A 12,884-nucleotide genomic window follows, 5' to 3' on the forward strand; every position below is an offset into this window, starting at 1 on the left:
GAGTCGGGATCACGTATCCTCCTCTCTCTTCAACGGGATGACATGCCCGGTCCCTCGGCTAGCTCTGTGACAGGGAAGCAGCGTGTGTGAAGAGAACAGTGCAGCCGGCTGACCTGTGTGTTATCAGGTCATCACTCAGTGTGTGTGTGTCAGCTGCGGAGTTGAGTTCGGCTGCTTCCCGGGCAGTGTGGTGACCTGTGACCTCTGGCCATGTGCGTCCTTCCTCCTCAGCCTCCCTTTGCAGCGTCCCTGCCTCTGCTGTAAGCTGGATGATTTTTCTCTCTCCTCTGTCTAGCTCTGTATCCTCCCTCCCATCTACCTCTCTCCCTACCTTCAATATATCAATATGTCAAACAGTTTCTGATTTGGACTGATAGCAGCTTGCTGGGACCTGTAGTTCTACAGAAGCTCTGTGACCTGATATATTGTGTAGAACTACAGGTCCCAGTAAGCTGCTATCCATCCACATCACAATATATCAGGTCACAGAACTTCTGTAGAACTTCAGGTCCCAGCAAGCAGCAATCAGCAGGAAGCAATGCATGATGGGAAATGTAGTTTCCTGGCCAGCACCATCTTGCATGTATAGATCTGCTTTTAGAAAAACTTTTTCTCAGAAACGGCAGCAGCTAGAAAGACGGGGGACTTGGTGGAGTAAGACCAGCTAGGTTTGGGAGCATTTCACTTTATCTTTTGGGGGAAATACCCCTTTATAAGTGCAGAATGAATGAGAAAACTTGCATTTTTTGTTTCCTTTAAATTTTTTCAAATTTTGTTATGCTGCAGCTAGAGATGAGCAAACTGCTCATCTAAACAAAGTAAAGCGTTTAATTTGATCAGCACTCCGCTTATCAAGTCGGCTGGCTGTCAGCGCTATTGCACCCCGGGTGCCGAGGAAAAGCTGGATCCAATGCTGGGAAAACAGAGAAGTTTCCCAGGATTGGATTCAGCTTTTCGTGGCATCCTAGGAGGAGTGGCAGGGAGTGGTGCAGCAGTGCCAGCCAGCCGACTTGATAAGCGGAGCGATTCACTTATCTCTAGCTGCAGCCTTCGAAGTAAATTAGAGTCTAAAGGTTCTTCATATGTACCATAGTTTTCAGAATAAGACAACTTGAAGCTTTAATAGACTCCTATGGGAAAATTTATCAAAGCTCTTACCAGAAAACCAGTGGAAAAAAACAAGAAAAGGAATTAAAAGGAACCAAAAAAATTCTCCTCTGTATTTTTTTTTAAACCTATAAAAGTACAATGCAATAATAAATGTATACACAATGGCGTACACTTATTAAGTCCGGCGTTTTCTGCGCCGGACTTAAAATGTCCCCGCAGCTCCGACGGTATGGAGGTTTATGTAGAGGCGGACTGCCTCTACATAAATCCTGTGTGCGCCAGTGCGCGGCAGTAAACCTACACCAGCTGAGAGCTGGAGTAGGTTTCCTGCTTATATTTACAGCAAAAAAAAATGATGAATAAAGCGGAGCTTAAATCCGACCCCCCCCCCCCCCTCCCCTTTGCGAATAAATTTATTCGCATCGGGCCCATTTCTGACAAAAAATACGCCTTTTTGAGTTGATACATCTCCGCCAATATCTCAATAGCATTTGCATTCACAATGTGAGTGTAACATTAAATTACTTACTGTCTCCTTCAATATTCTGCAGGACAGACAGACTAAGACTTGCTGTGTCTAATTCATTTTGTTCCAACTTGAAGCTAAAGGTTTCATTATAGACAGGATTTGGGGTGCCAAGAACAGTAGCGGTCTTCTTACTCTTAATAAATCGGTTGTGATTCATCAGAGACACCTTAACATACGCTGAGCCTAAAATAAAAACACACAAAAGTACTTTTACTGCACTGCAATATTATTGCCATGTTTGATATGTTCAGAATGTTACAGTGCCAGAACCACGCTTATGACAGATATAATACCAGAATTTAAGCTTAGCACACATATACTGTACCAGAGATCAAAGTTATGTTAACCACTGCAGTATAAGTTCCATACCATTTAAACCTACAGCTCCCAATATGATCTAAGCACTGTAAAGGTATGCTGGGAGATGTTACCTTCTACACTGGAACAAAACAATCACTGCAGACAGGGGCGTAGGTAGGATTCAGGGGCGCCTTATGAATCCAGGAAAAAACAGATTGCCCCCCCCCCCCAACATACTCACCTGGCCCTGCTCAATCCATCCCCAACATACTCGCCTGGCCCTGCTCAATCCATCGTCTATCGTGTGTGTGTGTGGGGGGGGGGGGGGGCAGGATCTTTTGGCTGGAAGTGCAGTGCTGCCTCTGGCCACAAGAGAGAATGGCAGGGCAGGGAGCCAAAGGCTTCTTGCTCTGTCAGAGTGCTGCAGTATTTAAAGGGGTTATGCGACATAGAGAGAAGGGAGCTACTGCACATCACACCTATGGCTGATACTAATGCCGATCGGCTAATTTTAGGGGTTATCCACCTAACAGCAAAAAGATAAAAATGCTAGCTGGTTTTACTCACCAAGTTACTCACCAAGTTCCCCTGAGTAATTTTTTTTTAAGTAGACTAAGTAAGTTTTTCAAAAAGCCGATCTACACTCACCGGCCACTTTATTAGGTACACCATGCTAGTAACAAGTTGGACCCCCTTTTGCCTTCAGAACTGCCTCAATTCTTTGTGGCATAGATACAACAAGGTGCTGGAAGCATTCCTCAGAGATTTTGGTCCATATTGACACGATGGCATCACACAGTTGCCGCAGATTTGTCGGCTGCATATCCATGATGCGAATCTCCCGTTCCACCACATCCCAAAGATGCTCTATTGGATTGAGATCTGGTGACTGTGGAGGCCATTTGAGTACAGTGAACTCATTGTCATGTTCTAGAAACCAGTCTGAGATGATTCTAGCTTTACGACATGGCGCATTGTCCTGCTGAAAGTAGCCATCAGATGTTGGGTACATTGTGGTCATAAAGGGATGGACATGGTCAGCAACAATACCCAGGTAGGCTGTGGCATTGCAACGATGCTCAATTGGTACCAAGGGGCCCAAAGAGTGCCAAGAAAATATTCCCCACACCATGACACCACCACCACCAGCCTGAACCGTTGATACAAGGCAGGATGGATCCATGCTTTCATGTTGTTGACGCCAAATTCTGACCCGACCATCCGAATGTCGCAGCAGAAATCGAGACTCATCAGACCAGGCAACGTTTCTCCAATCTTCTACTGTCCAATTTCGATGAGCTTGTGCAAATTGTAGCCTCAGTTTCCTGTTCTTAGCTGAAAGGAGTGGCACCCGGTGTGGTCTTCTGCTGCTGTAGCCCATCTGCCTCAAAGTTGGACGTACTGTGCGTTCAGAGATGCTCTACTGCCTACCTTGGTTGTAACAGTTGGCTATTTGAGTCACTGTTGCCTTTCTATCAGCTCCAACCAGTCTGCCCATTTTCCTCTGACCTCTGGCATCAACAAGGCATTTCCGCCCACAGAACTGCCGCTCACTGGATGATTTTTCTTTTTCGGACCATTCTCTGTAAACCCTAGAGATGGTTGTGCATGAAAATCCCAGTAGATCAGCAGTTTCTGAAATACTCAGACCAGCCCTTCTGGCACCAACAACCATGCCACGTTCAAAGGCACTCAAATCACCTTTCTTCCCCATACTGATGCTCGGTTTGAACTGCAGTAGATTGTCTTGACCATGTCTACATGCCTAAATGCACTGAGTTGCCGCCATGTGATTGGCTGATTAGAAATTAATGGCTGATTAGAAATTAAGTGGTAACGTGCAGTTGGACAGGTGTACCTAATAAAGTGTCCGGTGAGTGTATATCCAAGATAGGAAACTATATTTCCCATCATGCATTTCCCCAATTGGTCAACTTGCGTACTCCCCCCCCCCCCTCCCTTTAGCTTTCTGTCCTGCCCACTGCTGTCATTACTATTGCACAGTAAACACGGGACTGTTTTTTTTCCCCACTGATTTTGCATCACATCACCCCAATAAGTATTCCATACAAGCTGATGATGTAGCAGAGTGAAGGCACGCATGTTCCATAATGGCCACCTGTTTACCGTGGGGGGGTAGTGTAGGTTTAGATCTCTGCTTGCTGACTGTAAATGAAAAGATTGTAGTTACATCCACACTCTAAGAATATCCATAACACTTACAATATATGCATTCACGGAGAGCAAGCAGAGATAGAACTATGCCTTTTCATATTACAGAAACCTAGGCTCAGAGACACAAATCAGTCTATGGAAGCAGCACAGGTGCATGGAGATTAAGAAGATTATGTCCCCTAGGCAGTAGCTTAATTTGGTGGGGGCAGAGGGGGCGGCCACTCCTAGGCCCACTGAAGATTTCGACAGTTAATGCTGTCCGCAAAAGTTATTGCTTTTGCCAAAAGACTTAACAAATGTCTATTGGTTGTAGATGGCCTCTGGCCAGAAACCAGTGCTCCTGGGGGGCCCACACAGCTACCGAATGTTGTGTCTGACCATTTAGCTGTATGCGCTTGTATGCGAGGAGAACATACAGTTGAATGCAGCAGGGTGATTGACAAGGAGAGGAAAGCATTGGCTCCCCACCCTGCCAATAACTGTTGTGGCTACAAGAGGCCGTTCCCTCCCTTAGAGCTGTGGGACATGAGTGATGTCACTCATGCGCTCACAGAGCAGGGAGAGAGTTGACATCAGACGACTACATTACTGCAACCGCACAGCAGGTATGTTTTTTTCCCCCTTAGTTATAGAGGACGAGACCTATGTGGGTGGTGCTAACTCCTGGGAAGGATGTAATTAATGGGAGTGGGTGGGGATAACTCCTGGGAAGGATGTTATCTATGGGGGTGGGTGGGGATAATTCCTGGGAAGGATCTATAGGGGTTGGGGTATGGGGTGTGCTGGCTAACTGAAAAGGTGGTACCTAATCTGGAGGTACAGTCTACTCACAGTGGTGGGGGTGGGGGTGTCTAGCCACCAGGAGGATTACCAGGGAGATTACTGCTGGGGAAGGGGGTGGCTGCATGGGGAATACATACCGGGGGGGATTACCTACATGAGATGGTGCTGGAGGAGATGCCTACATGGAGGATACTACCTTTTTTTGGGAGGGGGGGGGATTGCCTGCACAGAGAGGTCTAAATACTAGTTAGATGCACAGAGGGGAGTCTAACTTCTACATAAGGGGAACAGAGGGCCCTAACTACTACTACATGGAAACAGAGGGAAATAAGGCCTAACTACCATATGGATGCACAGAGAAGCTGAATTTCAATATGAAGGTACAGAGGGGCATGACTACTATATGGAGGTGCACAGGAAGGGTCTATCTTCTATATGGAGGAACAAGGGGGATAATCTACTATGTTAGGGTATAGATGAGAGCACTATATGAGAGCACTGAGGGACCATGCAAACTATATGAGGGCTAAAACTAGGTCTAAAAATACTACATGAAGATGGGAGTAGAAGCCTGGATGGTGGCGCGGCTGTGGATATTGTGTACCTGGAAGTTAAAGTCTATCGGTTTAAAAAGTTTTATGTGTAACTGGATTGAAAACTGGCTTAATAATCCTACCTAGAGAATGGTGGTCAATGACTCCTACTCCGAATGGTCCCCGGTAATAAGTGGTGTACCCCAAGGGTCAGTACTGGGCCCCCTTCTGTTTAACTTGTTTATTAATGATATTGAGAATGGAATTAACAGCAATGTTTCTATCTTTGCAGATGACACCAAGCTTTGTAGTACAGTACAGTCTATGGAGGATGTGCAGATGTTACAGGATGACTTAGACACACTGAGTGTTTGGGCATCCACTTGGCAAATGAGGTTCAATGTGGATAAATGTAAAGTTATGCACCTGGGTACTAATAACCCGCATGCATCATATGTCCTGGGGGGAGTTACTCTGGGAGAGTCACTGATAGAGAAGGATCTGGGTATACTTGTAGATAATAGACTACAGAACAGCACACAATGTCAGTCAGCTGCTTCTAAGGCCAGCAGGATATTGTCATGCATTAAAACAGGCATGGACTCACGGGACAGGGATAGAATATTACCGCTTTATAAAGCTTTGGTGCAGCCTCATCTGGAGTATGCCGTCCAGTTTTGGAACCCGATTCATAAAAAGGATGTTCTAGAGCTGGAGAGGGTACAAAGACGGGCAACTAAACTAATAAGGGGAATAGAGCATCTTAGTTATGAGGAGAGATTAAAAGAATTACATTTGTTTAGTATGGAGGAGAGACATTTAAGGGGAGATATGATTAATTTATTTAAATAGATAAATGGCCCCTACAAGAAATATGGGGAAAAGATGTTCCAGTTATAACCCCCTCAAAGGACAAGAGGGCATTGCCTCCACCTGGAGAAAAAAAAAGGTTCAATCTCCGGAGGCGACAAGCCTTCTTTACCATGAGAACTGTGAATCTGTGGAACAGTCTACCACAGGATCTGGTCACAGCAAAAACAGTAGAGGGCTTCAAAACAGGGCTAGACAAGTTCTTAGACCAAAATAATATAGATGCATATGTATAGAACCTATCACCCCTCCCCCTTCCCTGTATCCATCCCCTCCTTGGTTGAACTTGATGGACATGTGTCTTTATTCAACCGTATTAACTATGTAACTATGAATGTAACTATGGAGTTATAAATTGGCTGCTTCCATATACCCTGTACACCATGATTATCGGGGCTGATTTCTGCTACATTTTTAATGTATTGTTTCTATGAATTAGTAAAGTTATTATTCCATTTAGTTATGTTGCAGTAGTCTGGCTTTTTTGTATATAGGTTTTGTATATAGGTTAGGAACTGCATGGGACTATTTATTGTTATTACGGGTTACTCTACCAGTACTGCGGGAATACCCTACGGGTGTTTCCTATTTGGTCATTGACCATCAGCTATGATGTATTCCTCATGCTGCCCAATAGATATTAGACAGATAGATATGAGATAAGAAATAGAAGAATGGATGGATGGCTAGATATAAACAGCACCATAGCTTCCTCTGTGTTGATTGTGGTATTACAACTTGGTTCCATTCTCTTTCAGTGGAACTGAGCTGCACTACCACATCCAAGCTTTGAAGGAGAGAGTTGCAATGCTGATAACCCCTTTAATTTTTACATGGTTATATAGGTGGGATGTAGAAAGTCTTTTCCACTGTTCTCAGTCTCTGTTCACTATGAATAATGTAGTAGAAAATACCCTTTATTATTCAATTTTCATTGTAATCTACTGAGGTTCCCTATGGGTAACATAATCAGTTGGGGGCCACTGAGATTCACTCGCCCCCCTAGGCTGAACCCCTAGCTACGCCCCTGCCCCTAGGGGTTGGGTTACCAAGTCAATAGAATGCTAACCTGACCCTCAGAGAGGAGATCACATGTCCTGTTGTGGTGAGCCCCTAGATGGTGATAAAATGGTGGGACGGCCGGTCACTTGCTAGATGGAAGTGTGACGCCACTTCTTGTGGTGGATGGCGCAGGTACAGCCGGACCTTAGGGTTTTGTCACGTCAGTGCCAGGTGGGCACACAGGTGTGATGACATGCCTGCTTTTAAGGTATAAGGACGGTTGTACCCTTTTCCCCTGTGGTCGGTGTCCTGTTGGGTTGCTACCGGGTCCCTTGGGATAGTGTAGTCACAGATGGTATAGTCACAGATGGCCAGAGCAGTGTAATGACCCTCCCCGAAAAGTAGAACCCGTCACCCACAAAAAGGGGAAATGTCCCAATGTAACGGTGTATATGCTGTGTAGGTGGTAGTGAATAATCACAGACTTCATGGATAACGTTGACTTAATTTACTATTGGCAATTTACTTGATAAGGTTCCAATAAATACTTGAACATAGAACCACCAGATCTGTAAGATAAGTTCCGAGTAGGATATAGTACAGTTGGTAAAGTTGTACTGAGGTAACGTAATAGGGAGGAGGGTGCCGTGAGAGTCTCAACCCAAGTAGTAGTGTGCTCTGCCGTGATGTTGGGGTATATAGAAGAATACTTATAGAAGAAGAAGAATGAGAAAACCTGTGTCTGTGTATTGACCTTTCTAGAGTCTTCACACCACCTTATGCTCACTAGCGTTGGCTGAACAGTACTAATAGGTAACACAGGCCCCAGACCTTGTTGCCTGGGATGAGCAGAGTGGTGAGGGTTTCCTGGCTGACACTGCGAGATGGAGTTCATAGACTTTTACAGTAACTTTGCTTCACCTGGATCAGTTCCTAGCTCTTTGGCTCTTTAGTGGATACTGTCCTGCACGGTTGTTTCTACGAGTCCACAGCGTGGGTTGAGGTTGTCTGTTGGCTAGTCCTCACCTGAGGGGAGGGGTTTAAAACTGCATCTTGCAGGGTATAGGCACTAGGGGAGAAGTTTGTAAGAGAGCAATGTCCTGCATCCTACCCGCGCGTAATTCACTTCCTATCCAGTGTGTAAGACACGCTGTGGTTGGGTGGAAAGAGTGCAACAGAAGAGCAGAGAGAAGAGGTGATAGAACAGAAGAAAGTAAAAATCCTACTGGTTCACAGATTCTGGTATACACAAACACAATAACCCTTTGAGACTTCAGCTGTGCAGTTTCCACACTTCCAACACATAGTATAGAGACATCTAGTGGTAATCTCTAAATACTACTTTGGTTGCAAGACCATAAAAGTACAGACTTTTGAACAACACCTCTAGTGGGGTGTTGTTCTGAGTGGACTTAGTGGACCGAGAGAAGAGAATTTTAGACAACAGGAGTTTATAAGAATCGGGGGGGAGACAGGGAAAGGGTGCAAGATAGGTTTTACATATCAGACAAAGGGTGGCATTGGGAAGGGAGATTGTTTATAATATTGTTTTTGTTACGCGGATAACCCCTTTAACTGAGTGTTCATCACAAATAGTTAAAAGGCTCAGGGCCTGCCTTTGCAGTGGCATTGTCAGCCATTATGGTAGCTTTGCCACAGTCTGTAGACCACAGTGAATCCAGTAATGATGTGTCACAGTCAAAAGGAAAAACAAACAAGTACATTCAACGAATCATTGATCACATATGACATCTTATTGAAGTAGTTCTTAATGTAGCTACCGGTGTATGTATATATATATATTGTAGACATGTCACTGGAGAAGTGTTCGAGGGGAGGTACATCTCACCCAGGCTCCTGCATATGGTGAGATGGTGAATCCAGGTGAGATCTGTCACTCAGCAGTGTTATGCTGCTGAGTGGTTCTTTCCATTTTCCGGGCCTGGATTTACTGGAATGGTGGGTGGGTAGGTTGGTAGTGGGACCTGCCATTCCCTTCCCCCGATCCAGTTCGGGTGTTGCAGTCAGGTGTGCCCTGTTGAGCCTGCAACAGGGTAAAAGCTCCACAGAGCTGCAGGGGAACTCTCTCAGCCAGGAGTGAACAGCCTGCAGGCTGGGTTTGCTGCGAGCAAAGGATACTGCCGCTGCTGGGGGGCTTATTCATACCCAGCGGCTCTGCTTACCAAAGTGCCAGATAGGTGACCGGTTGTGTTAGTTAGCGCCCAGACGGGCCAGACCTTTTTGTTTTGTTTATTCTGAAAAGCACGGTATTGCTGTATTTCTGTTGTGGACTGTTTATGCTACAAATAAACACCAAAGCTGTTTTTATAAGTCCAAGTTTGCTGCCTGAACTGTGTCCAAACACACCATCCCCTGGGAAGACCCCTACAATTGGTGCTGCGGAGCGGGCAAAACGGTTGCTAGGGGCAACAGTGTGCATCAACTTGGCTACAGCTGCTTATGTCCTGGGTGAAGGCTGCTGCTTCACTCCAAAAACAGACAAGCAACATGGAGGAGATGATGAAGCAGTTAATGCAAGTGAGTTTGCAACAACAACAGGCTCAGGCAGCCGCTAAGCAGGATCAGGCGGCCGCTAACCTTCGCCATGAACAGGCAATGGCTGCACATCAGCAAGCAATGGCTCAACAACAGAAACTTATTGAGCACCTGATAGCAAAGCAAGAGGCGTCTGCAGGTGCTAATCCCCAGCCGGTGGCAGCAGTCGCTCCAGAGACTTTTTCTGTGAGAAGAGCTGTGCAGCGAGCGCTGCAAAAGATGACTGCTGATGACGATATTATGGCCTACTTAACTGTCTTTGAGCGTGTGGCTGAGCGAGAGAAATTACCAGCCACTGAGTGGCCAGAAGTGATTGCGCCCTATTTAACAGGCGAACCTCAAAAGGCCTTCTATGACCTCAGTGAGCAAGAGGTCAAGGACTATGCTCGGCTAAGAGCAGAGATACTCGCCCGACTAGGAGTTACTGCTGCTGTCCGTGCCCGGAGGGTCCGCAACTGGAGCTACAGTCTGGACAAGTCAGCGAGGTCCCAGATGTACGACCTGATCCATTTGGCAAGAAAGTGGTTGGAGCCAGACACTTCTACTCCTGCCCAGATCCTAGAGAGGGTCGTGATGGATCGCTACCTACGAGCACTCCCTGCTAATCTGCAACGCTGGGTGGGACAAGGTGACCCTAGGAGTGCCGACGAACTTGTCAACCTTGTCGAGAGGTTCCAGGCGACCGAGGACTACCTCCGTGATGTTCCTGCAGCACAGTCACCTCCCCGGAGTGCCAGATCTGTGCCATCAGCTGGTAAGAGACTTCCATCTATTGGGGGAGTGTGGAGGGGTGCTGATAGAGGGAAGAGCGCTCAGGCGGTGTCTCAAGGACAAAAGACTGGTGATGGTCCCAGGTGGCTAAGTGGCCCTAAAAAGAACTCCCTGCCAAGGAGACCAGGCCCTATCCAGTGCTGGAGATGCCATGAGACGGGACATATGTCTGCCCATTGCCCACTGAGCCCATGGAGTGTGACGCTAGCCGGCGTCAGTCGCTATTTGCGGAGCCGTCTTTTGTTGCAGTCACTGGACTAGAGACTGAACCGCAAGTCTGCAACATTACGGTCAATGACTTCCCTGTTAAGGCGTTGCTGGACTCGGGAAGCCTTGTCACCTTGGTGCATGCCAGCCTGGTGACTGGGGACTTTGTGCCAAAAAGACATATGAGTGTGGTCTGCATACATGGCGATACAAAGGTTTACCCTATAGTACTGGCTAATGTCGGGACTGAACTAGGCGCTGTACAATATGAAGTGGGTGTGGTTAAAAACCTCATGCATAATGTGATATTGGGGCGTGATTTTCCATTGTTCTGGGCTCTATGGGGAAAACAACAATCCCCTGAAAGGAGTGAGGATACCCCTAAGTCTATTGCATTACCCGCGGTAAATGATAAAAATGTACAGGATGAAAATGATGCTTTTCCTTTGCAGGTCCTGGCTGGTGAGGAAGAGGCTCCTCCCACTGAGCAGAATATTCCAGACTTAGAGGTGTCTAGGGATAATTTTGGTACTGCACAATTACAGGACCCCACTCTAAAAACGCGAGAGAGCAGGTCACTGTTATGAATGGGGTACCTCAGGAACCAGAAGCTGAGAAAAAGTTTCCACATTTTTCTGTGACTAACGATCTCTACTATAGAGTCACTAAAATTAATGATGAGGTTGTGGAACAGCTTCTGGTGCCTAAGTCGTACCGGCGTCAGGTACTCGACATGGCCCATAATCATGTCCTTGGGGGACACTTGGGGACAGATAAAACACAGGAGAGAGTCCTCCAGAGGTTTTATTGGCCTGCGATTTATGCTGACATAAAAAAATACTGTGAGTCGTGTCCCACATGTCAGCTTAGCGCCCCAGTGTCGCATTTCCGCAGTCCTTTGGTCTCGCTCCCCATCATAGAGGTACCTTTTGACCGCATTGCAATGGACTTAGTGGGTCCCATGGTAAAGTCAGCAAGGGGACACCAGTACATTTTGGTGGTCTTAGACTACGCGACCCGCTATCCTGAGGCTGTGCCCCTAAGAAATACTGCATCTAAAACAATTTCCCGTGAGTTGTTTTATATGTTTTCCAGGGTGGGGATCCCCAAAGAAATCTTGACCAACCAAGGTACTCAGTTTATGTCAAAGGTGATGAAGGATCTATGCAAACTGTTTAAAATCTCACACCTACGTACCTCTGTATATCACCCACAGACGGACGGGTTAGTGAAGAGGTTTAATAAAACCCTGAAACATATGTTAAAGAAAGTGGTGGAAAAAGATGGTCGGGATTGGGATCACTTACTACCTTACCTAATGTTTGCTATTAGGGAAGTGCCCCAATCATCCACAGGGTTCTCTCCCTTCGAATTAGTCTATGGTCGTCACCCTAGGGGTTTGTTGGATATTGCAAAAGACACCTGGGAAAGCGAGTCCACCCCATATAAGAGTGTTATAGAGCATGTAGCACAAATGCAGGACCGTATAGCCACTGTAATGCCCCTAGTAAGGGAACACCTCCAGCGGGCGCAAGAGGGCCAAAGTAGAATTTACAATCGTTCTGCGAGAATCAGGACATTCAGCCCAGGTGACCGGGTACTCATTCTTGTTCCCACTGTAGAAAGTAAATTCTTAGCAAAGTGGCAAGGTCCCTATGAAATTGTAGAAAAGATCAGTGAGGTCAACTACAGGGTACACCAACCAGGTAGAAGGAAGCCTTTCCAAGTTTATTACATAAACTTGATCAAACCCTGGAAAGACAGGGAATCCTTGGTGGCGACAAACTCTGTTAATAGTTTGTCCCAACCAATCCCTCCGGTCAAGATTGGTGATATTCTATCAGTGTCACAGAAGCAGGAGACTTAAGAGTTTTTGCAGAAAAATAAATACAAGTTTTCTGACCTTCCAGGGCGTACACATCTCATTCACCATCACATTGAAACTGAGCCTAGAAGCAGAGTAAACCTCAAGCCCTATAGGATACCAGAAGCACGGAGGGAGGCGGTGTCAGCCGAGGTAAAACGTATGCTTGACCTAGGAGTCATTG

At 46.3% G+C, this 12,884-nt stretch overlaps 1 protein-coding gene across 7 annotated transcripts in view; it reads right to left on the bottom strand.

The window, feature by feature from the left end:
• Nucleotides 1-12,884, bottom strand: part of LOC138798673 (synaptotagmin-15-like) — a 64,514-nt gene that overhangs the window by 8,620 nt on the left and 43,010 nt on the right. For all 7 annotated transcript variants that reach the window (XM_069979205.1, XM_069979204.1, XM_069979206.1 and 4 more), the window contains one exon: nt 1,640-1,822. In XM_069979205.1, coding sequence (XP_069835306.1) covers nt 1,640-1,822 — 183 coding nt within the window. The remainder of the gene's footprint in view (nt 1-1,639; nt 1,823-12,884) is intronic.

This window comes from Dendropsophus ebraccatus, chromosome 8 (genome assembly GCF_027789765.1).
Source record: "Dendropsophus ebraccatus isolate aDenEbr1 chromosome 8, aDenEbr1.pat, whole genome shotgun sequence".
NCBI lineage: Eukaryota > Metazoa > Chordata > Amphibia > Anura > Hylidae > Dendropsophus > Dendropsophus ebraccatus.